A 26,830-nucleotide genomic window follows, 5' to 3' on the forward strand; every position below is an offset into this window, starting at 1 on the left:
CACGGCGTTCTCCTGTAAGAAGCGGTGCAGAAGGTGTGTTCAGCCAGCTGTTGGTCTCGGTGTCAAACACTGTGACCTTGTTGTAGACGTTCCCCATGCCCCCCATGCCCCCATATACAAACATCTTTGTCCCGATGACGGTGGCAGAGTGCAATTTGTTATCAACATGCGGTGGAGTGCCTCTGGTGTTAATCAAAGACCAGACCATTGTGGTGGTGTCCAACTTGTACATGCCAGTGAATCCAGGCAGCTGGGTGAATCCTCCATAGATATACATGACCTTCTCCAAGACAAAGGCTGTGTGAAAGAACCTCGGCTCTGGAACAGTTCCAGAAACCTCGGGCTTGAACCATCTGTGGGTGTCGACATCAAATGCATAAAGCACGTTGCAGAATGGGTATGTATTGCCCCCCCAGATGTAAATAATATCTTCTACCAGTACAGCTGTGTGTCCGCTGCGCACGGAGGGAACCTCAAGGGGACGTTCTCCTCTTCCAGTCGTCACTAGAGGCAACTTCCTCCAGCGTAGGGACACTGTATTGAAGATATGGACCGCAATCTGATCACTGTTCGGATTCACGTTCGGATTCACGTCACTGTACCTTCCAAATAAGTAAACCTTGAGTTTCACAGGAACAGCAGCATTAAAACAATCCGTTACAGGTCCTTCTTTCAGACATACGGTGCACCTCAACATTTCACAAACAGACGATGGGGAATAAAAGCAGCCTCTTCAAGTGTTGTTGAATACAGTTATATTGTGTGTTCTGCCACTTATATTGGTCCAATTACTGATGTCATGTTGATGTTGATCAGTCTTGTCCAATTATGGAGTTCCACCTGGCCTGGCGGAGACTGAGCACACATTTCTATTTCCTTTTAGCATTTACACTCCAGTGGTATATCCTTTTGTATTGGATTTGTGTACTGTCACCGGACGTTCCATCCACTCCCATGATATGGGGAAAAAACGGAAAGACCGTCCCGATGCGACAAGTTGACGCGCTGATGCGCATATCCGGGTTCCGCTATGGTAAAACTATCACCCTGATATTTGTGATAATTCAGACTGTGTGCTGATCTTTGTCACTGCATGTACTGTCTTAGCCTGGGACCAGACGAATCTGCGATTTGGGTCTGGCACCGGGTCTGGCACCGCTCCATAGAGAATCCCTTTCCTGCTCCAGAAGACGGGGGTAACCAATCAGGGCCCAGGATTCAATTATGGGAGACTGTAATTGGTAGTTGGTTGTAGGTCTAACAATTGCGTCGAGGGCCATTGTTTTGATCCCGCCCCTTGGGGAAAAAAACTTCCTCATGGAGGCACCAGACTCATATCCACGCAGTGATATAGTCTGGCTACGCGAGTACTCCTACAGGCTGGGCTGGAGCCTGTCAGTGGGTATGTTGAACGTGAGGAGTAGGACGAAGACTCTTTGTCCTCCTGGTGGGGGCTCCTCACTGGCAGTTGAGCCAGTATACAACAGCAGTGGCAAGCAGTGGGAGAAATCAATTGATATAACGACTAAATTAGGTCATATTGTCAACTCTAAATTATTAGGAAGAAAAGGATATAACACTGATGATTTGACTGTGTACTATAATATACAATAATAAACTGACTTAACAACTTTTCCTTACAAAATAAATGATTTTGGAGATAATCATTGGTTCTTATGTAAACCATTAGAGTCTACCATACCAGCCCTGACAAAAAAAAGGATTGTCATTTTGTATTTTAAAACAAAATGTGGACACCAGAGAGTTAAATGCTTCGAAGATTTCAAAAATCGATTACTAGTTTTTAAATCTAAGCATTATGTGCTTGTAGGTAATGGTACAGTATAGTATACACACATGGGGGAAAGATGGAGGCGCTGTAATATATCATAATGCATGTATCATCATTATTATTGTGATTTATCATTGTGATTTATCATTCAACTTTGTGTATAACTGTATTAAATAGTGGAAGCTTGGGCCTGATATAAACGTATCCAAGCTGAAAGCATGGTGATGTTTACCTAGATAATCTTGATTTCATGTTTGATGAATGCACAGGCCTGGAGATGTGTGCTCGACTGAGCACACATTTATAGTTCCTTTTAGCATTTACACTCCAGTGGTATATCCTTTTGTATTGGATTTGTGTACTGCGCTTCATTTCCTCTGCCTAATGAGGTATTGTTTGGCTATTATGCAATGAAAATGTAGTTTCATTAGGGTATGATTGTTGCATAACAATTAGCTGCATACAAAGGCACTGTGGGTAAAACTGTATTTGTAGTCCTGCCTGTTTCAGTTTTCTTCAAGTTCACTTGCATTTCGCTCCTTGTATGAGTAGTGACAAATAAACCTTCTTCTTGATTCTTCACCAAAAATGTCACCCATCATGTCACAAATCATTGCTTGTGCGACATGTATACTGTATGTACAGTATGCAACATACTACTGTGCGTGCGTGCGTGCGTGCGTGCATGTTTGTAGGCCTATATGTATGTATGGCAGTATGTATGTATGTACTGTATGTATGTACATGTACAGTATGTACTTACGTATGTGTCTATACAGTATATATATATATATATATGTATCCTGAGAGGTACTGTGTGAGAGAGAGAGAGAGAGAGAGAGAGAGAGAGAGAGAGAGAGAGAGAGAGAGAGAGAGAGAGAGAGAGAGAGAGAGAGAGATCTCTCGCTCTCCCTCTCTCTGCACCTCTCAGGCCTCCTCCATAAACATACTCTGTCACGGAACCTGCGGTCCAGTATTGGACCTCCTCTCTATTACCCAAACAAGCAAGCAAACCTTTGCTGACAGAGCCTTCAGTGTGGCAGCCCCCACCCTGTGGAACTCTTTCCCAATGGGGATTTGTCATGCTCCACACTGGACTCTTTTAGGCTGCCTTGAAAAGAAACATATTCTTTCAGGCTTATGGCAAATAGTTGTTTGTTGTTTTGTTTGTTGTTCATTGTTTTGATGTAAAGCGTCCTCGGGTTCATTAAAGGCGCTATATAAATTCAAGCTATATATATATATATATAGAGAGAGAGAGAGAGAGAGAGAGAGAGAGAGAGAGAGAGAGAGAGAGAGAGAGAGAGAGAGAGAGAGAGAGAGAGAGAGAGAGAGAGAGAGAGAGAGAGAGAGAGAGAGAGAGAGAGTATATACATCTGACATTAATCCTTCTTGCATGACGTGGAAAGCTACCATTAGTTATCATCTTTCAATGATTCTTTATTTCATGGAAGAACACTGTGACTAAAAGCCGGGGACTTATTTACTAATAGATTTTGAAGCAAAACAGGAAAACAATGTAAACATGACCTAAGATGATTCATTCGACGTCATCACATTGAGTATGCTTTGAGATGGCAGTGTAAAAAGTTAATCTTTCTTAATCTCATTAGCTCAGCACGACATTCATTAACGTCATATCGATGTTGTTGCTGAGGATTAAATCCTTTTTTTAATCAATACCATGATAAGACGCCCACTTCATTTGAGTTGTCAGCACTCCTTCAACACAGATGGACTCTTGGACTTTGGTAAACGTTGCCCAGGTGGCAGGCTGAGCTGGAAGGGTCAAACTGCTGTATAACATTTGCCAACATAAACAACCAATTAGTTGTTGCAGTTCAGTCATCTTGTCCAATCAGATTCACAGAGTGACAGGCCATAACTCTTCTGCTGGGCTATAAGAAGCTCCGTAATCTAGAAGTTAGGCACCATCAGGTCCAAGTTTTGCAGAACAGGTGAGTCTTTCTCCACTGGTCTCTTTTTTAAAACGTTAAATGTTTTTTATTACATCACACTCGGATGATAGTATGGTAATGTTGAATTGTATCTACATCTATTGTATCTATAATATAATTGCAATTAAATGTCTAACTTACAGTATCAATGGATAATGATTTACATAAAAATGTGATTTGTTTGTAAGAAGGCTGAGTGCTTAATGCTTACTTATTTTTGAAATTTTAAAATTATTATTATTAAAAGATAACACATTATTTTATGGCATAAACATATACAGCATATTTACTTAAGAGTTCCTATCCATGTTTTTAATTAGTAAAGAAAAGATTTGAAGGCTGTAAACTTTTAGAAGGGGCTTAGATTGAGACGTGATATTTTCAGACATGATATTTTGAGTATACATCTTTAATGGGAAAATGGAAATAGGATTGATAGGAAGGTGAACCAGTAGGCACGTGGCAGGTGGCAGGTGACGTGAATCTTTCTAGCGTACAGAAAAAAAACGAATGTCAAAAAATGGAATCATATACTAAATATCAAATCACATAGCATTCTAGTGTAATTTGTTCATGAAAAGTTCAGCTTCCTTTCTTGCTTAGTCATAAGTCATCTGTTTGAGACCTTGCTCTCAGGTTAGAGATAAAACAAAATCATGGATTATCACCTTCTTCTGATAAGCGAGTAGCCTGACGGTCATTAGGGCAAATTTCTATGGCACAGTATAATCTATAAGAAAAAAAGCTAAATGTTTTAGGCTTGAAAACATTTATTTTATTGAAATTGAATACAATACTTTAATACTGAAACCAAATATTAAGTGAATGTGCTGTGCAGCATTTAGAGGCTCTTCACTCTCATGAATAACAAACAGACTGGTGTCTTATGCAGGTTGGATACATTTTAAATGATCCATAGGCAGCAGACAAAACAGTATACTATATAGATATGTGTTGTGTGTACCTGTAATAAATTGGATATTTGTTTAAAAACATGACAAATGTATTAATATGAACTTTTTCCACAGCACAATAAGGAAGAATATATCAACATCAAGACAATGTTATAAATAAATGTTATTCTCTCCTTAGTTGTGCCCACCCGTCAACAGCCATGAAGTTCTCCATTGTTGCAGCTCTCATTGTTGTGCTCGCTCTGGCACAGGGTATGATCAGATTACGATTACTAAGACCTTAAGCTGTGGTTAACTTGTTTGCCTGCCTATATGCAAAGTGTGAAATTGTGCACTATGTGTGTTAAAATATGTTTGCAATAGTTGTATTATTTTTTACTTGTTTTGAGTGTTCACTTTTGTCAACCCACAGGAAGCAGAGCAGCAGAGGCCCCTGAGGTTGAGAAGATGAGGGAGTTCATTGAGGACATGAAGAACCAAGTGCTCACCAGAACTCAGTGAGTTAGACAGTAGACACTGCATCCCCATTTGTTCGTTTCCATGTTAATTTTGGGGTCCTCATGAAGATCAGAATTTATCGAGTTGATGATGCAATACAATACAGCAGAGCTTTTTCAGCATCACCAGTGTGTAGACTATTCTCTTTCATGATAATTTTGGGGTCCTTGACATGAAAAGGTTTGAGAACAAGTGCTGTAGGGGAAATACATAAATACATCTTACATTAGCAGATCCTTCTCATCTGGGTTGTTAAGCTTGGTATGAAGACGTTACCGGACTAATTTCCAGGTGCCAATCAGCTGTAATTTATAAGCAACATGCTTATACGATACAACTGATTGGCACCTGCACACAATTTACTGGAATATCCAAAAGTCTAATCCCTACAATATTAAAAGTCAGTACATTATAGATTTACAGGTTCACAATGTTTATTCTTGATAATTAGGCCTACAGTATGGGGTTGAGTTCATACTTCAATTTGTGTGTGCGTTTTCTCCTCGTCTACTCCCAGGACCCTCATGGCGGAAGGCCAGACCCAGCTGCAGCCCCTGGCTGCCCAGCTCCAGGAGCAGCTCAAGCCTCTCGCTAGCAGCATTGAAGAACAGCTCAAACCCTTGGCTGAAAACATGCAGGCTCAGATCCAGCCACTGATCAAAGACTTCCAGGCTCAGATGGAGGAGCTGCTCCGTAAGGTGACAGAGCAGGCCAAGAGCATCGGCGCCTAAACCAAGCCGTTCTCCAAGTGTGACACTCAAAATCCCATCCATCTTGGACTGCGTGGCTTTAGAGGGCCTATATAAAAGCTACTCCACAATGTGAGAGTTGAACTAGCAGTGGTCTGTGTTCCAAAGCTTGTTAACATTGATACGCAAAGATTACCTTTGTTTCAAAGAACAAATAAAATCTGGAACTGGGTCTCTTTTGTGTCAGTCTCTTCTCTTCCGTCTTTCAAAAAAGAATAATTTATAAATATTTTTAGTTATTTTCAGCTTGCTTTAGGCTGGCCAACACCTTTGACTTATTTCTTCCACAAATGATTGGAAGAAAGTGGTCACATTGTCACCTAAATAAGCCAGTGTGCTTTTATGGGCGATTCAGTTTAGTGGACCTTGTATTGTGAACTGTACTTCCATGTACTTTTTCCATGTCTTTCTAAATAAAGTATTTCAATCAATCAATCAATCAATTAATCAATCAAACCTGGTGTATGAATATGTGATAGGCTCCTGACACTGTGTAGTTAAAGCTTGTGTTAGGGGTGATTAGACGCAACAAGGAATGTCAGACTAGATTCCAAGAGGGTAATTCAAGAATCTTCAATCATTTCATTTTACTTGCAGATGGCTCGGTTAATATGTTACAATCGGTCCCATTTATCAGACTACCGGGCTGTACAATAACATATTCAGTCACAGCACACCATTATTTAACCTGTGAATATCTGTAATTTCGCCTCCACATTAAGGTGTACAGTTATTATACATTTTTAGTCATTACCAAATGGTGATACAACATCCAATTCTACCCATTCCACCGGTCTGAAGAGATTTTGAGCAGTCACTGGGAGGAACCATGGATGTAAGCAATCAATGCCACACAAGTACTGGTGATGAAGTGGTCATTGCTCATTATGTCAGCGAAATTTGACGTGATAGATCAAGACCATGGTCCACGTGCTTAGTCTTTCTATCAATTCACTGCAATCCAAATAGATTGTTCAGAAGATAAATTAAATTATGTGTTAATAGGTATTCATATTATGCCACTGTGCCAATGGCACCAAGACTAACTTTGTCTGTATAAACCAGTGACTCAAGAAAACACAAGAGTACATTTTTCTAAGTTTTATTCAAGCAAGCAAAGATCAAGGGAAATTGCTGGGCTGTCTCTGCACTTCTATCGCAGCTCAAACATTAAAACATTTAAAAGGGATAAAATTCTAAAAAGAAAATGCTTTTATCACTTCCAAACTTCATAATATTCTCTTCCACACATACACATTTTTAGTTTTATTTATTTTGCTTTTTTTTCTTACCTTTTTACTTAAATTAACAAGACCTAGTATTTTCTTCTGTAGGCCTGGTTGGATTGAGTTCTTTCCTTTTTTTAATATGATTTTACTTTTTACCTTGTTTTCTGTATTTTCATGTTTTTCATTGTTTAAGCCCCCCCTCCCCATCGGTGAAGCTAGTCTCAAGGTTTCCCTTCCCTGTAAAGAAACAAGGAAAAGTTGATTAGTCTGTGATTACATACATGTATGCATAGCATACTATATATCAATAGCAATGCATGTCATCAAGTCCCCAATTAAAGTAGGTTGCTGTGGAAGCAGGGCACTCATGACCTATCTGAACTTCTATCTATTATGTAGAGCTGAAGTACCTTGGGTTTAGACACTAGGGACGCCTGTTGCATTGGTCACAGTCTTCTGTGCAGCTTCCTTAGCCTGGTGTGCCTGGAGTACAGCCACTGCCTCATCCACCTACAACAACACCATGAATCACTTTGATGAACAGCATAACATATACACTAATGCATATAATCATAATATGGTCCCATATTATGATTATATGGGGCCTTTCAGACATTATTTGTCTGAAATGCGACTTTGTAGGCAGCACAGGTATACGGCTTACAACAGACTATAATAATGTTTAAAATTCCGTAGTGGTTAAATTTCCATGAAGTTGTGCCCTGGCAATTTATGCTTAGACTGGCATAAAGCCATTGAAAAACAACTTGTATCTCGTCTTCCTCCGACACATTAACGTAAAGACTGCAAATTTCAGAGATAAAATAATAGATATCATGGCCACACCCAGCCTATTTGAATCAAATCCCACTAGTATAGTAGGGCGGCAGTGACTCAGGGGTAGAGTGGCCGGGTAGAGTGAACTGGAAACCGCAAGGTTTCCAGTTCGATCCTGAGCTGGGGGGCTCCCCCAGAGTTAGTGTCGAAGTGTCCTTGAGCAAGACGCTGAACCCCTAATTGCTCCCAATGAGCAGGTTGGTGCCTTGCATGGTTTTCCTCCGCCATCAGTGTATGAATGTGTGTGTAACTGCACCATTTAGTGTCCGAATGATTGCAACACTGCATTTTACAGATCATTTAAGAATCTGGCTGCCATACTAAACAGTGTATAAATAATTTATATCTGACCACACACAAAATATATAACTCTACATCCCAATGAATCCACTATGCCACACACACACACAACTACTGCCACAGCACTTTTATTTTTTTAACATTTGTTGAGTACAGGCACCATAACACTACGTGTATTTAAGTTATTGGCCCCGATTTCACAAATTAGTATATGATGACCTAGTCATGTATCATGGATGCTATGACAACATGCATTATCACTGTCATCATGATGGATGAAAGAATAGCAGAGCTTACAGTCATGTTGAAAAACATCTGTCACTTCACATTGTATCGTCACAGAGGGACACAACCACCCACCCACCCACCCACCCACCCACCCACCCACACACACACACACACACACACACACACACACACACACACACACACACACACAGCTTTCTGTTACTTCATTAATACATTTGCACTTTGTACTTGGCAATGAATACAATTAACAAGTACACTCCACCGCAATTCCGGTTTCCCTAAACACTTGCGCACACCGAGGCCATGGACTGGATGTTTATAGTCGTGCTTGCCCGGACAGATTGCAAATTCATGTGAATGACGAGCCAATCCAGTCAGCGCAGTGTGTGCGCTCCGTGTAAACGTTAGAAATTACCTGCCGATGGTACAGGACCACCGCTGTTGTCTGCAGACCGTTGTGTAGGTGAATCTTGGCCTAGAGTCTTGTTAAACTTAGATTATACTAACCTGGGAATGTGTGAGTGTTATTCAAGCTCAGGACTGACCTTGGAGCGGAGAGACTCGGGGGACTCCAGCATGTGGAGCAGCTCTGAATTGTCAATCTCTAGCAGCATGCCGGTGATCTTCCCTGCAAGACTGGGATGCATATTCTGGATCATGGGGAACAGACGCTCACCTAAAGGGGCAGCCAACAGAGAGAAGTGTTTCAAGAAGTGAGGGCAGGACGGTTGGTTGTTGGCTTTTCAGTGAGGGGCTCGGGTGACATGATAGTATGGTGTTGCGTTAAAGACACCCTGAAAACAGAAATGGAGACATCACATCTGATTATCTAAATACACTGCAGTATGCTTACAATCACATCAACTTAAATTCTTCTGTCTGTAGTAAATATTTATCCCCAGTGTCCATGTTGAAAGGACGTGAGGCCCATGAACTACAGTGTCACTGTTGCAGCCATTTGGACCAATGCAAACCACTGAAGGGGTAGCAATGAATTTGACAAGCTGCAGTCCCGAGTTGACATTCTATGACATATATGGGTCCTACTCCTAAGTAGAGACTTGGATGGTTCTTCAGAACAAAATAGGTTATTTAGCACTCATGTAAACACTTCAGTGAGTATTGTATAATGGATTGATTTCATTCCGAATTCAAAACTGTGCATGGGTCTTACTGGTAATGAACACCAGCTTTAAGTTAAAATGTGAAAACGATAAGTTGAGGTACAGTGAGTTGAGTATATACACGTGCAAAACAATCGTGACTTCCTAGCCTTACCCAGCATCTGTTTCTGTTCCTGTGGAGGAGCAGCAGCCAGCATGGAAGCAGTCAGAGGCTCTTGACCCTGCACGTGCACAGCAGACTGGAGGGGAGAGAATGAGGCAGAGAGGCCGTTTGCTTTACATATTATACAATCTTTAACCTGAAGAAGATCTGCAAGGCTTGAAATGTCGCTAATAAATACTTTTTCATAAGGAGCATTAAAAAGTTAGTTCTTCTGAGCCTTACTTCATTCACTGTGCTTTACAGTATGGCTCAGGCTCAGCACCAAGACAGGGGGATGTGCGTTAAATTCATATTGTACATCTGGTACACTCTCAATGACTCTCTGCTACTATACTACTGCAAGTATGTTAAGTCTAACCACAATAAAGGAATAAAACAAGGAAAGCGTGAGAAAACCTGTGATAAAGGAATAAAACAAAGAAAGAGTGATAAAACCTGTGTGTGTGTGTGTGTGTGTGTGTGTGTGTGTGTGTGTGTGTGTGTGTGTGTGTGTGTGTGTGTGTGTGTGTGTTCTTACCTGCTGCATGGCGACTTGGGGCTGCGTGTTCATGTGCTGTTGAGGATTGCGGACCCCTGCAGCGTATTTGTACTGGGGGACCCCGCGTACGGGAGTGGCAGCGGTGGCAGCAGTAGTCGGCCGAGGGCCCATGGTCTGAGCTGTTGGAGGGGGGAGAGGGTAGATGAGGACAATGCTCAACAGCCTATGCAGTTGTGTTTTATCCACTTAAGTCTTTGCAGTTGACATCAAAAAAATATACAGTTGTTGGTTGTGACTAACCGATACGCTGAGCGGACATCATGCGGGGCATTTGAGATGCAGGCCTCATGGTGCTGAAGGTCTGAGGGCGTGGGGCCGAGGGACGCATGGCACCTGGCATGTTTTGGAAGTCTGAAAACGCATACAAAAACTGGCTATAACATCTTAACACATTATCCAGACTGAAATTTACAGTGCTTCGTTCCATTTTGTCTGCATGCACTGCAGCTATACATGTACGTAAATGTTCTCCAACCCACCCCCTGCTTTCCAATTCCCCAATTGTCAACGCGTGAGAGGGCCACTCACGTTGAGGCCGCACCCCTTGGGTGGTCCAGCGTGGGCTGGGGCGGAGCTGGGCCATCTGGCCAGCGGCTGGGTAGTAGGCGGCACGATTCTGGGCCTGGGGTATGGCAGCCATGAAGTAGCCAGAGGGAGGGGTTGGCTGGTAGGGATTGATGACCGGGTTGGGTACGGCACGTACGGTGGCCATGCGCTGCATGTACTGGTTGGTCAGGTGAGCCTGACGCTCCTCCTTCCGCTGAGCCAAGGCCACGTACAGAGGCTTGGTGGCCACGATGCGTCCGTTCATCTCCGTCACCGCTTTGGTGGCCTCTTCTGGAGATGAGAAGCAGACAAAGCCGAAACCTTTGCTGCGCCCGCCTTCCATCATGACCTGAGACACAAGGATTGAGAGATTACAATATTGTTAGGGAAAAGCTCAAACAAACAGGAGATGGAAGTGAGTAACATGATAAGTGTCAACTTCAAGTACAAGTGATTAAATGCTTTTGTCTGTAGTAAATATTTATCCCCAGTGTCCATGTTGAAAGGACGTGAGGCCCATGAACTACAGTATCACTGTTGCAGCCATTTGGACCAATGCAACCCAATGAAGAGGTAGCAATGAATTTGACAAAGCTGCAGTCCCAAAATGTCAGTAGTGGGGATAAAGGCAAGGTTTAATTCAAAAGAAAAAGATAAGAAAACAGAGCAAGGGACATTTCCTTAACCACTAACAGCTGCACACTGTAAATTTCAAGTCCCAGGATTTGAACCTGGGTCCCCTGAGCAAACGCTGCATTTCTTACCACCTATTTGCAAATTTAAAAAAAAATGTTGACATTCACGTAGTACCGCTCGTCAACCAGCAGTGGTCACACCATACCACAGGATCTGGTCAAAAATAATAATGTAGTAACATAGTGTAGTTGTAAGCGACTAATAACAAAAATAGCTGATCTACAAGCTAACAACTTTGTGAGCTTGTAACTTTATTTTTCACGAAATTGTGTGTGTGTGTGTGGGGGGGTTCCCAAAATTGGGAATCCAGTGTTAATGTGCTTAACATACATTTTAAATTGTTAAATTGTAATATTATCAAACATATCATGTCATATATCATATCAAACATATCAGACAGTCTACATTTCCAGGAAATGCATGCATTTAATTCTGTCTGAACAGGAGCAGGGATAAAATATGTCCCCACCGGTGATCAAAATGAATGACCCCCCACGCAGCACCTACCTGGGGGTTCAAGGTCCTACCTTGGCACTGGTGATGGTGCCGAACGGTGTGAATTCCTTGCGCAAGCGTTCGTCATCAATGCCGTCATCTAGGTTCTTCACATACAGGTTGACACCCTGAAAGCAGAAAAGGACATCACATCTGATTATCTAAATACACTACAGTATGCTTACTGTAACGTCAACTTAAATTATTCTGTCTGTAGTAAATATTTATCCCCAGTGTCCATGTTGAAAGGACGTGAGGCCCATGAACTACAGTGTCACTGTTGCAGCCATTTGGACCAATGCAACCCACTGAAGGGGTAGCAATGAATTTGACAAGCTGCAGTCCCGAGTCAACATTCTATATATTGGTCTGAGCCAGACCAATATATCGGCTTGGCCGAATGTGGCAATATTTGACTTTATTGACAACATCGGTATCGGCAATTATGCAGCCTATGTGTCCCCATTATTAACCACTGTCAACCTGGCGTCCCCATTTTAGTAGGGGCTGTTAGTGACACGATACTTCACTTTGTGATACAAGCGCCAAATTTTCCACAAAGTTTCTTCTGGACCTACTTGTTCACAAAAGCCCGTTAGCCACCCAAAAAAAAACAATATGGCTGCCATTTTCCAAAATGGCTGCCGGCGAAAGACATGCTATGTGGTTTTTGACCTGGATTGTGATTGGATAATCCAATTTTGATTATTTTGGCATCAGAACATAGTTTTGACTCCCCCCCCCCCCCCCCCCCCCCTGTTAGCCATGCAAAAAATATATATATGACTGCCATTTTCCAAAATGGCTGCCGGCGAAAGACATTTTATGTGTTTTTTACCTGTATTGTGATTGGATAATCCAAATGTTTTCTGAGGGTGTACTGTAAAAAGGTTGCGCAGAATGCGCACCATTGAGCTAAGGGACTAACGGGACACAGGTGGAGAAATACAACTAATCACAAGGTAATGAGACAAGACAGGAAACGTTACAACAAAATAAAACGAACACAACAGTAAAGTAAAAACTAAGTAACCACTTAAAACAGGACAAACAAACACATTACAAAACAGTACTGTACTGTTATTGTACAGCACTGTACTTTACTCTACTGTACTGTTCTGTTATTGTACAGCACAGTACTATACTGTTTTGCTATTGTACAACACAGCACAGTGCTGTACTGTATTGTTATTGAACAGCACTGTACTGTACTGTATTGTATTGTTGTTGGTTACCAGTTCACGATTTAGTGAAGAATCTAGGCCCTGAAAAATCCATTGGCATCCTTTCTTTCACACTTTCACTGGATGTGATGTCGTGTCAACCTTTCGTGGGAAAAGGCAAAAAGACAGAAACCCGGTAAGTGTGGCCTGAAGTGTCTCATGTCTTCCAGAAGCTCAGTCAATACCCACCAGTAACAGTGCATGACAAGAACAGCAATGGTGATGGGGTTGATGATGCAAGATTTTACCTGTTTGCATGGAAGCAGAGGTCCTATGATGCCATTCCACCTACAAGGGCATCTCTTGCACATCATGTGAAGCATGCCACTTATCAAATTGCCCCTGTCTGAAGCCAGGTAACTGTATGTCAAATGTCATACAGAGAGCCCTGCCAGCTGGGGATGGCGAGCAGAAGATGACATTTGGCAAGTAGCGTGGATGACACTCTACAATTGCCCAGATTTGTGAACAACTGACAAAAGCCGGTGGAAGACTGAACGTCGTGGTAGATGCAAGTGCTACCGCTTTGGCGTTCAGTGCACACAGCTGAGTGCCTGCAAATGTGATGATTAGAACAATTTGTGATCCAGACATTGGGGGGGGGGGGACTCATATGTTGATACCAAAATAATCAAAATCCAATCACAATCCAGGTCAAAATACACATAAAATGTCTTTCCCCAGCAGCCATTTTGGAAAGTGGCAGCCATATTGGTTTTTTTTGGCGTGGCTAACGGGGGGAGGGGGCGGGGGGGAGTCAAAACTATATTCTGATGCCAAAATAATCAAAATTGGATAATCCAATCACAATCCAGGTCAAAATACACATAAAATGCCTTTTGCCTGAAGCCATTTTGGAAAATGGCAGCCATATTGTTTTTTTTCCGTGTAGCTAACGGGGGGAGGGGGCGGGGGGAGTCAAAACTATATGTTAATACCAATATAATCAAAATCCAATCACAATCCAGGTCAAAATACACATAAAATGTCTTTCGCCAGCAGCCATTTTGGAAAATGGCAGCCATATTGTTTTTTTTTGCGTGGCTAACGGGCTTTTCTGCAAAAGTAGGTTCTAGGCATTGTTCATGCCAAATTTGGCGCTTGTATCACAAAGTGAACTATTGTAACATAAAAATGGACTTAGTGGCCCGCACTATTTTGGGCATGTCATAATAGGTGACATGCCCAAAATGGTTTTCAAAAACTTTTCAAAAATAGTTCTATAGTAGATCTTATATTTTTTGTATTCTCTACTCTCACTTTCTGACAAAATATCGGGTCAAAATGTCGATCGTCGGGTGGGCTAATACTTGGAACGAAAAATCTGGCATCCTGTTTCTGTCGAAAATGGAATTAATTCTGCCTTAAAAGTCTTAAGAACTACTACTTCCGGGTCTGAAATCACTGTCCCCACAGCAGCCGCGTTCATGGGAAATGTAGTCTTTGGGTTGTTTGACTCGTTTCTAGTGTTAATATTGTGTTACTCTTTGGGTAAATGTGTACATGTACACCTTCAGTCGATGCTTCATATCCATATGAGTAAAAACGCCAGGGTGGTGTGTTTATTTTTGGAACACAGTTCTTATATGAAGCGATCTAAGATTCCGCAATGAGGATATCAATACAAAAAGTAAAGCCATGAACCTGCGGAAAGCGCCCTCTACTGGCAGTGACGTCAGGACTTCGGTGCTCAATACCATTTGTGCTATATTCCAAACAAACCACTCTTACCATTCCAGACTACGGGTGTCAATTCAGTTGGCATAAACTGGCAACCAGCCCCGTCGCCTCACAAGTAGGGATGTCTAATTTTATTTTATTAATTTAAGCAATTACTAAAAGCTGCTCTCCTATACCTTTTGATACTTTCAGGATAAACAAGTGAAAAAACATGCACATCCAGTAGTTAAGATATTTTCTGGTTAAAACTAAATGTTTTTTTAAGGGTATAGCACTATATTCTGATAGTAATCATTGCTATATTGTGTTTGTTCAGTAGTCTCTCCAGCTTTTTAGTAAATAGAATATACCTTTTCATGTGGGTTGCCAATTTCAGCCAATCAGAAGAGAGTACCCATTTATCAGCTTCAATTGTATAGTGTTCCAGTTCCAATTTTGTCTGCTAATTTCTTTGTCTCATCGCTTCCAATACCACTTATTTAATCTATATCCTGTGTGAGTTCTCTCTCCTAATTGGTATCCCGACCTGAAAATGCATTTTCTGTTCATTAAAGAACTAGAGACAGGGTTTGTTACTAAACAAACACTCTATAGCAATGATTGCTATCATAATATAGAGCTATTTAACATTTATCTTAACAAAGCAAAATTCTTTAAAAGTGCCAGGTGCAGGGCAGAAGCCAATATCGAAGACAAATTGAGTCTGCACACTGGATCATTCTCCAAAAAGCTTAAAATGTATTACCACCACACAAAACGTTCTGTGTGGCAGCAATACATTACAAACCTTTTGGCGCATGATCCAGTGTGCGGACTTTTCTTTGATACTTTCAGTATAAAACATCAGAATCTTCAATATCACTGCAGTGGTATTGGATAACTGTGCACTACTGTATTGTCAACCCAGACTAGCACGGTTGTCTATTGCATATATGTATGGGTGCAACTAAACGAAGACAGTAGGACACCCTGGTCCAAACTGACCTGGTAGCGAGTCATGCGGTCCTGCTTCATTTGCTCAAATTTGCGCTTGAGCTCAGTCTGCCGCTCCACCTTCTTCTGGGCGCGTCCCACATAGATCAGCTTGCCATTCAGCTCCTTCCCGTTCATCTCATCTACTGCCTGAAGCAGACAAAACAAACTCAGCTGGTTTTGTGGGCTACTAGTAGGAAATGGTTACGCATAGCTTTATCATCATCTGACCTGTTTGCTCGAACGTCTCAGCAAGAAGACTACCTGCTATGCTGGCCAAGCTCCTATCATTTTTCTCCGTGAATATTCCATGACTGTAAACCCTATAACAAATCTGCAGCATCTATTTTACCATTACTTTTTTATATACTCTATCTATATATATTACTTTTGAACTTTGCTAGTCTGTACTTTTGCATATTTGAATTATATCTTCCAAGCTACAGAATACCATGGTTGATATGTCAAGAGTTAAACCAGTCATGATATTACGGTCAAAAGATCTACAAGCTCACAATCGGTCACAGCGTGATGCATTATGAGCTTGTAGATTAGCCATTTTTGCCTCTTTTTTTTTAAAGCTATTGTGCAATAGGGCGGGGGGGCACAGCCAGACGCTAAGGCCACTTGACAACGAGACTCAACAACCAAAACATTAACTAACACAAAAATGTGGTTTCTCATCCAATGAATATGCAGAACTTCATTTTTTCACCTTAAGTCAAATGGTTTTGTCTGTAGTCAATATTTATCCCCAGTGTCCATGTTGAAAGGACGTGAGGCCCATGAACTACAGTATCACTGTTGCAGCCATTTGGACCAATGCAACCCACTGAGGAGGTAGCAAAGAATTTGACAAAGCTGCAGTCTTTTGATATTCTTTAGCAAAAGGTTTTCATAAGACACTATAACAGGATTAGCAATAAAGGCCTTGCATAGAATGTTAATAATTATTTTTTCCAGCATGGCTGCCTATAACCATTGGTAGCCACTTAAAAAAGGGTTTAATATCTGTGAAGTGCTAGGTGAAACATTGGAAAAGTGTGAAATTACTGTTCTACTGGGATGTATTTACGAGGACCACTGATCACAAATGTTTCATTTATGTTGATATCTCACAAACACACAGCAATTGTTGTTTTGCAATTTGCACATAGCAACGATGGTTTCTTCCAGCATGGATAAAAATAATTAAGCTGTTGCGCAATGGGGGGGGGGGGGGGGGGGGGGGTCACAGCTAGAATCTACGGCTACTTGGGGGTCCTTGGCATGGAACGGTTTGGGAACCTGAGTTAAATAGTGCTACAGTAGAGTAGTTGAGCTGGCTGCCTCGTATCTTACCTTCTGAGCATCCTCGTGATTCTCAAAGCTCACAAAGCCAAAGCCTCGCGACTTGCCACTGTCGTCAGTCATGACATGAATACTCATTGAATTGCCTAAATGACAGGAAGACACCCTATAGTGAGTTTTATTTTTGCTTTTTATCGTGTATATAAATTATATTCAGGCAGGCATGGCAGTGTGGTGTGACCTCAATAAAGGAGCATTCCATCAGAAATGCATCCCACCGATGCATACAAAAGTTACAATATCAACAAAGAGCCGCTGCCCCATTATTTTGTTTGTGGTATTTGTTCTATCAGTTGCATTAGCCAAAAGAGTAATTTCATAGAATATGATATTTTCTTAAGTCAAATGGTTTTGTCTGTAGTAAATATTTATCCCCAGTATCCATGTTGAAAGGAAGTGAGGCCCATGAACTACAATATCACTGTTGCAGCCATTTGGACCAATGCAACCCACTGAGGAGGTAGCAATGAATTTGACAAAACTGCAGTCTTTTGATTGTCTACCAAAAAGGTTTCATAAGACAATAAGGGTATTAGCAATTGTGCTGAAGGACATTTTTCTCTATGAAGAAGACTTAGTTCCTTTGTTGTAAAAAGAGGTTGCGCTTCAACAATGGTATTCCCAGTGGAGTGTTTACACAAAATCCAGTGAGCATATTCCCCCAAAAATTTAAACAGTATAACATCTCAAATTTCAGGAAAAGGCAGACAAAATACTCAAATTTCACTTTTTTTATTTGGCTCCCATCATAATAGAAAAATGCTTATGCATTTCGGCACAGACACTCTGAAGAAGCTTTCATATTTTGGGGGAATGTGCGACCTAGTTCCTTTGTTCGAGTGAGGGAATCAATGGTATTGTGATGCATTAACTCACCATATTTACTGAAAACCTCCCTCAGTTTCTCGTCGTCCATGTCCTCGCCAAAGTTCTTAATGTAGACATTGGTGAACTCCTTGGCCCTGGCACCTAGCTCAGCCTCGCGCTCTTTGCGAGATTTGAAGCGGCCAACAAATCTACATTTAAAAGGACATCAGAAGCCAACTAGGTCATCATTTAGCATGAGAACATTCGAGAGCAGCATCTTGCATTGCAGTTCATGCTAAATCTTTGATATATTGTTGCTGTCGGGCAGAAAACTACCTCCATATTTCATCTTTTCATGTTTTTCAATAAATGAATACCCTATTCTACACTTATAAGCAATTGTCGTGCAAAAGTAGCTAAATTAGCAGACACTATTTTGAAAGATTTTGAATTCTTTTCACCTATGATGACATGCCCAAAATAGGGGCAACAGGTTGAAAGTGGTTCGGTCTGTGGATTTTATAAATATTTAACCTATAAAAATGATTAACAAGAACTTGTGGTTAAATAATTACAATTGTATGCATTGGTACACAGGTTATTTTTTCCATTCCTGAAAAGTAACGGTTTTGGACATGCATGTTTCAGCCCGAGAGAGACAATATGGTGTATGTTATTTGAAGGGTGACATAAAATTATCTGATCATCATCTAAAAGCTCTTTCCATATACACAGCAATAAAGTGAATTGTGGACAAAGATGGGACACTACTGCCAGTCCCGTTTTGACACATGTTAAAAGCATAATTTCTCACTATTACACACACACACACACACACACAGGTTACACAAGGTTAAATGTAGTTAAAAACACACACACACACACACACACACACACACACACACACACACACACACTTACACTTTTCGGTCATTGAGCAGCATGCCATTCATTTTCTCAATGGCCCGTTCAGCTGCCTCCTGAGTCTCAAAATGCACAAAGCCGTAGCCTTTAGAGCCATTTTCGTCACAAACCACCTTAGAAAAAGAGGACACATGCCGACCATAAGCCAAATTTACATGCTATGCCAATGCAATGGCTGGGTTCACACATAATTGACTAAAAATGGAATGCTCCATGTGTGAATGATACGTCATTTTACAGAATTGAAATGACTGATTATTACTGAGAGTTCATATTAGAATGGTGGGGTTAAATGGAAAAACAAACTCAATTGAGCTCATCAACAACCAAAACATTAACACAATGCAAAAAATGTGCTTCCTCGTCTAATGAATATGCAGAACTTAACATTTTGTGTCACCAAGTCAAATGGTTTTGTCTGTAGTCAATATTTATCCCCATTGTCCATGTTGAAAGGACGTGAGGCCCATGAACTACTGTATCCCTGTTGCAGCCATTTGGACCAATGCAACCCACTGAGAAGGTAGCAATGAATTTGACAAAGCTGCAGTCTTTTGATAGTCTTTAGCAAAAAGGTTTCATAAGACGCTATAACAGGATTAGCAATAGAGGCCTTGCACAGAATGTTAATTGTTCTTTTTTTCCAGCATGGCTGCCTGTACACCATTGGTAGTCTAATTTCCGTGAAGTGCTAGGTGAAACATTGGAAAAGCGTGAAATTACTGTTCCACTGTGATGTGTTTACAAGGACCAGTGATCACAAATGTTACATTTATGTTGATAAGATATCTCACAAACACACAGCAATTGTTGTTTTGCACATAGCACATATGTTTTGCACATAGCAACGACGGTTTCTTCCAACATGTATAAATGGTCATTCTAAGTATACCATGAAAGGCCTCTTATTGTGCCAAAGGATTATTTTTCTCTATGAAGACTTGGGATAGTTCTTTTAATTGAGAGAGGAAATCAATGGTACTGTGGTGGATTCATTATGAAAAACTGTCCTTGTTGTTCTACTTAACCCATTAAGACCTGGAACTTTATGCTTTTTGGAGCATTATTTTACACTTTGGGCTATTGAAAAATAGCAGATATACAAGCTCATAGCGCGGCACCGAGTGCCGCGCTACGAGCTTGTAGATCTGCTATTTTTGAAAATTCGTGAAAATGTGTTCAAATCTTTGAATATATACATTTTTAAAGCAAACATTTTTAACTAAAATCTTTGCTTCTGGGGGTCCCTGGAAAGAAATATTTTGATGGGGGTCCGCGGCCAAATTCATATCATTTTGGGAGTCCTTGACATGAAACAGATTGAGCACCACTGATATAGAAACATACGTTTTTCAGAAAACTGTTGGGATTTAGGAGACATGTAGACATGCTTCAGGTCTCAATTGGTTAACAAATGCAATATGATATTTCATCCACATTGCGCAGCTTTTACACTGCATGTGAAATGTCAGGGTGACAATAAACACCTATCAAGCAGCAAAAGGGTGCTTTGAGCGGCATAAAGTAGGACCTAGAATTGTTTCCTGAACTTGGAGCCACATAGTGGGTCAACATTGATTAAGATTAGCGCAGCAAAACGTTCAAAGCATGCACAATGTTGCACATCCAAACTATAAAATCCCAGGTGCTCGTCAGAAGAACACATTTATAATAAAAGAATATAGAGTCTGCACACTGGATCATGCTCCATAGTCTATTTACTTGATTAACCACCAAGGTAACGTTTTGAGCATCCATTCTATGATCTTCCTCAGACTTCAGTCTGAGCAGAGAAGTTTGAAACGTCACCTTGTAGTGCGGGCCACTAAGTCCATTTTTATGTTACAATAGTTCACTTTGTGATACAAGCGCCAAATTTGGCATGAACAATGCCTAGAACCTACTTTTGCAGAAAAGCCCGTTAGCCACGCAAAAAAAAACAATATGGCTGCCATTTTCCAAAATGGCTGCTGGCGAAAGACATTTTATGTGTATTTTGACCTGGATTGTGATTGGATTTTGATTATATTGGTATTAACATATAGTTTTGACTCCCCCCGCCCCCTCCCCCCGTTAGCTACACGGAAAAAAAACAATATGGCTGCCATTTTCCAAAATGGCTTCAGGCAAAAGGCATTTTATGTGTATTTTGACCTGGATTGTGATTGGATTATCCAATTTTGATTATTTTGGCATCAGAATATAGTTTTGACTCCCCCCCGCCCCCTCCCCCCGTTAGCCACGCCAAAAAAAACCAATATGGCTGCCACTTTCCAAAATGGCTGCTGGGGAAAGACATTTTATGTGTATTTTGACCTGGATTGTGATTGGATTTTGATTATTTTGGTATCAACATATGAGTCCCCCCCCCCCCCAATGTCTGGATCACAAATTGTTCTAATCATCACATTTGCAGGCACTCAGCTGTGTGCACTGAACGCCAAAGCGGTAGCACTTGCATCTACCACGACGTTCAGTCTTCCACCGGCTTTTGTCAGTTGTTCACAAATCTGGGCAATTGTAGAGTGTCATCCACGCTACTTGCCAAATGTCATCTTCTGCTCGCCATCCCCAGCTGGCAGGGCTCTCTGTATGACATTTGACATACAGTTACCTGGCTTCAGACAGGGGCAATTTGATAAGTGGCATGCTTCACATGATGTGCAAGAGATGCCCTTGTAGGTGGAATGGCATCATAGGACCTCTGCTTCCATGCAAACAGGTAAAATCTTGCATCATCAACCCCATCACCATTGCTGTTCTTGTCATGCACTGTTACTGGTGGGTATTGACTGAGCTTCTGGAAGACATGAGACACTTCAGGCCACACTTACCGGGTTTCTGTCTTTTTGCCTTTTCCCACGAAAGGTTGACACGACATCACATCCAGTGAAAGTGTGAAAGAAAGGATGCCAATGGATTTTTCAGGGCCTAGATTCTTCACTAAATCGTGAACTGGTAACCAACAACAATACAATACAGTACAGTACAGTGCTGTTCAATAACAATACAGTACAGCACTGTGCTGTGTTGTACAATAGCAAAACAGTATAGTACTGTGCTGTACAATAACAGAACAGTACAGTAGAGTAAAGTACAGTGCTGTACAATAACAGTACAGTACTGTTTTGTAATGTGTTTGTTTGTCCTGTTTTAAGTGGTTACTTAGTTTTTACTTTACTGTTGTGTTCGTTTTATTTTGTTGTAACGTTTCCTGTCTTGTCTCATTACCTTGTGATTAGTTGTATTTCTCCACCTGTGTCCCGTTAGTCCCTTAGCTCAATGGTGCGCATTCTGCGCAACCTTTTTACAGTACACCCTCAGAAAACATTTGGATTATCCAATCACAATACAGGTAAAAAACACATAAAATGTCTTTCGCCGGCAGCCATTTTGGAAAATGGCAGTCATATATATATTTTTTGCATGGCTAACAGGGGGGGGGGGGGGGGGGGGGGAGTCAAAACTATGTTCTGATGCCAAAATAATCAAAATTGGATTATCCAATCACAATCCAGGTCAAAAACCACATAGCATGTCTTTCGCCGGCAGCCATTTTGGAAAATGGCAGCCATATTGTTTTTTTTTGGGTGGCTAACGGGCTTTTGTGAACAAGTAGGTCCAGAAGAAACTTTGTGGAAAATTTGGCGCTTGTATCACAAAGTGAAGTATCGTGTCACTAACAGCCCCTACTATTGGTGGTATTCAGTGATGGAAGAAGACATACTCACATTTTTTTACTCAAGTAAAAGTATCAATACCTTCTGTTACAAGTACAAGTTCGGTATTTAAAATTGCCTTGAGTAAAAGTACAAAAGTATTGGCAACAAAATATACTCAAAGTACCAAAAGTTAAAGTACTCATGCATTATGCAGAAGGCCCCATTTCACAAGTTTTCAAATGTATGAAAATCCTTTGAAAATAGTAGGTTGTGAGCACACACACACACACACACACACACACACACACACACACACACACACACACACACACACACACACACACACACACACACACACACACACACACACACACACACACACACACACACACACACACACACACACACACACACACACACACACACACACAATAATCAAAATCTACAAAGTAACTAAAGTTTTCAAATAATATTGGACTAAAAGTACAATAATTGCCTTTGAGATGTAGTGGAGTAGAAGTAACATGATTGAAAAAAAGGACTCCAGTAAAGTAAAAAAATACCTCAAATTGTACTTAAGTACAGAACTTGAGTAAATGTACTTGGTTACTTTCCACTACTGGTGGTATTTAATAAATACACTATGAGAGCATGATCCAGTGTGCATTTCTACATTTCCATTCTACTATTAATTACGGTTGGTTGACATGTATGCTGCCATGCATACTGTGTCATTTACACAGTGTACACACACACACACACACACACACACACACTATGCAAACCATAGCAAAGCAACACTACAAGAGACCCATGACGGTTCACCTTCATCCCTGGAGAGATGACCCCTCAGTCCTTTACCTTGCAGGACAAGATGTTGCCAAAGGCAGAGAAGGTGTCGTACAGGGCCTTGTTGTCAATGGACTTGTCTAGGTTCTTAATGAAAATGTTGCCAACGCCACTCTTTCTCAACGAGGGGTCACGCTGGGACCACATAATGCGTACAGGCCGGCCCTTGATCACATCGAAGTTCATTGTGTCCAGTGCACGCTCAGCTGAGAAGGACATGACATGAGTTGTTAAACAACTTCCCAATCAACTTGTGAACGGTTCAGTGTTCAAATGGAACGTGACATTTTTTATTCTGCTTGCTGCACCCAGTGCCACCTTTAGTTTAATTAGGCATTATATCATCATTGGTTCAAGTGGGGTCCAAGGACCCCTTAGGGTTCTGTGGGGGTTCCAAAGGGACCCTTACAGGTCTGAGATTATACAGATGGAACCATGTGCACACTCTCAGAGTTGGGCAAATTAAAATGTTTGATAACCACTGGATTATATAGCTGGCAACTAAAAATTAGCCACTCAAAAATAATGTCTATTTGAGAGGTCACGTATTTGAGTGATTAACATTACAACTGAATTGTGTGGGACTAGTATAATTGAATTTTTGCACAGAATAAACACCATCAATGCATGACAACATGACTCAGTAGAGATGCATCTTGATAGAACACACCCAAGCCAACCAGGAGACAAAATGCAGACCACTGTTCTCTTATCACTAGAATGCAGAAAATTCTTGGCTGAGGCAATCCTACCTTGCATTGCATCTGGGGATATACTCATCTTAACCAGGCATGACTGTGCTGTAACTCAAGTGTTGCCATGTCTGCTTAGTGCTTATTATAAGCGTCTTTGGGCTTGTTTTTCTGGTAAGTTGCTTGTAAAAATTGGTAGTTGAATCTCAGTCACAGCTTGTGTAGCCTCGGAATCCCAGCCTTTTTTTTTGTTTACAGCTTGTGTGACCATATTAAGAGCTTGTCAACGTCTTGTGACAGACACCTTTTGGGTAGGTTGTCGCTTGCCAAAAATGTACCGTTCTGCAAGCCAACAAACGAGTCGCATTCGCTTATAGATCAGTTCTTTTTGGCGAGCGACACCGTCGCACTACGAAGTATAAATAAATTAGGCAATACCCCCCGACAATATGTCGGACGCAGTCACGTGGAGTTTTATTACAGTCGGAGGAATGAGGCTAGCCCAGTGTTGCCATGTCCGCTTATTATAAGCCACTTTGGGCTTCTTTTTCTGGAAGTTGCTTGTATTGCTATATTGGTAGTTGCGGGTTGCAGTTTTTGGGTCTGGTTTCTAAAGTGTATAGTTGCTTATTTGGGCTTGCTTCCAAAAAAAATATTATTATTTTATCCAGTGGTTTTCAAATATGTTCATGTCATGGTCTGGACCATGGAAGGGACTCCCGTCCTGGATTTGTGTTGTTAAAATGTTTCAAAAATCTTCCAAAAATTCCACATTTTATTTCATGATTATTTTTGAAAATAGCCGATGTATAATAGGTTTAAAGTGCTCATGTGGCCTAAGTTGCTTCTTTTGGGCTTGTTTCCCTAGACCTGGTTGCTTATTTCAGTCACTAACAATTTGGCAACACTGGGCTGGCCCCATGCTTCTTTCTAGTCACCCACTCCCCGGGCTGTCATCATCTCTGACACTTTACATTATAGTTCTTAAACTTGTGAGACAGTCACTCACCGTCGGCCGGCTGCTGGAAGTTCACGTAGGCGTACCCGAGCGATCGCCGCGTGATCATGTCCCTGCACACCCGAATGGAGAGGATGGCTCCGGCCGGGCTGAACTTCTCGTACAGCATGGCCTCGGTCACGTCCTGGTGCAGGTCCCCGACGTACAGGGAGGCCATGGGGTAGCTGGGGGCGCTGGGGTTCATTTTAGACTGGAATGAATGGGGGGACGGTGTTCGTGTTGAGGCGAAAAACTTCACCAGATCTCCTCCTCAAAGGAAAAGTTGTTTAAGACGAAAAGAATAATGAATGTTTTGTTTTCTCTTACGGTCCAGATGGTTCGCAATAAACGTTTAAGTTGACAGCTGGAATGTTATTTATTTAAAAATAACAACATTTAAAAAAATAAAAAGCAGACTGGTATAGACGAATGTCAATGATAAAAAATGTATTAGATATTAGTTATGTTGTTAACTGGCCTAGTATGACTAGTATGAATTCTGGCAAAAAAAAAAATCCACACACAAAATTTAAAAAAATCCACTTGGCTTGGTTGCTTCTTGTCCAGCAACACAAAACGTGTGGATTCAGAATTTTAGTCGTCGGTATCTTTTGCCACTTCTTGTGCAGGTTTTCAAGCTTCTTCCAGGGTTTTAACTCCAGCTTCACCGATGGTTTTGTTTTTGTTACCAAAAAAAAATGTAAAAGAAAGGAAAGATTTTTTAAGCACTTTTAGGTATTTTAATATTTTTTTTATTTTTATTTTTTTTATAGAACGTGTGCTGAGCGAGCTCAGCTCTGGAGCACACACGCACTCACAGCACGACCAGCCGGGGGTTGAGGGAACTCACTGACGGGGAGTTGGTGTTTATATACCGTTGCAGACCAGCGTTGCCAGATTTTGTGAAAGAAATAAGCAACTAGTTCTAGGAAAACAAGCCGAAAAGAAGCCACATCAGAGCCTTATATTAGACTCTAGGCCACATGAGCACTTTAAAACTATTTTCGCGACGCGTTGTGAGCTTGTATCTGCCATTTTCAAAAACTCTTGAAATGAAAAAATAAAATGTGGAATATAAATAAATATTTGGAATATTTTTTTAAACATTCTAACACAAAATTCAAGAACCACTGGTTTAAAAAAAATAATCACAGAAATGTGGAAGCAAGCCTAAATAAGCAAGTAGAAGACGTTAGAAACAACCCCCAAAAAACGCAACCCGCAACTACCAATTTTTACAAGCAACTTTACAGACAAAGAAGCCCAAAGTCGCTTATAATAAGCCGACATGGCAACGCTGCTGCAGACGTCACGCAAATGGGGGCCAATCGTGTTGAAGCCTGAAAATAGCAGACCTACAAGCTCACAACGCGTCGTGTCCGCGACGCGTTGTGAGCTTGTTGATCTGCTATTTCCTGAGCGCGCCACTGTCGTACGACGCACTATAAATGATTAAAGCATTATTTCAAGCTTGGCTGCCTGAAACCAATAAAACAGTCAAGCCATCAAGGGGTAGCCTTGGATCAAGACTATCATAGATGATATATTTTATCGACTCTTACTTTCGTATCTAATGTCAGAATCGA

General features: G+C 41.1%; 2 protein-coding genes across 2 annotated transcripts; one reads left to right on the forward strand and one right to left on the reverse strand.

Moving 5' to 3' along the window:
- The first annotated feature begins 3,609 nt into the window (after positions 1-3,609).
- LOC311061918 (uncharacterized protein) lies at positions 3,610-6,152 on the forward strand. Its single transcript, XM_084080623.1, has 4 exons — positions 3,610-3,750; positions 4,843-4,916; positions 5,077-5,161; positions 5,680-6,152. The coding sequence occupies exons 2-4, from the start codon at positions 4,865-4,867 to the stop codon at positions 5,891-5,893; spliced, it is 351 nt and encodes a 116-aa protein (XP_083936749.1). The 5' UTR covers positions 3,610-3,750; positions 4,843-4,864; the 3' UTR covers positions 5,894-6,152.
- Positions 6,153-6,997: 845 nt separating this feature from the next.
- LOC311061052 (polyadenylate-binding protein 1) lies at positions 6,998-26,069 on the reverse strand. Its single transcript, XM_084079544.1, has 14 exons — positions 25,257-26,069; positions 23,568-23,761; positions 19,042-19,157; positions 18,190-18,329; positions 17,305-17,399; positions 15,976-16,113; positions 12,121-12,216; positions 10,880-11,246; positions 10,592-10,702; positions 10,331-10,470; positions 9,805-9,889; positions 9,072-9,202; positions 7,551-7,650; positions 6,998-7,377 (listed from the first exon to the last, which is right to left on the reverse strand). Exons 1-13 carry the CDS (start codon positions 25,447-25,449, stop codon positions 7,558-7,560), a joined length of 1,899 nt encoding a protein of 632 aa, XP_083935670.1. The 5' UTR covers positions 25,450-26,069; the 3' UTR covers positions 6,998-7,377; positions 7,551-7,557.
- Positions 26,070-26,830: the final 761 nt, after the last annotated feature.

The sequence above is a fragment of the Gymnoscopelus microlampas genome (genome assembly GCF_963454915.1).
Source record: "Gymnoscopelus microlampas genome assembly, chromosome: 15".
NCBI classification, from domain to species: Eukaryota; Metazoa; Chordata; class Actinopteri; order Myctophiformes; family Myctophidae; genus Gymnoscopelus; species Gymnoscopelus microlampas.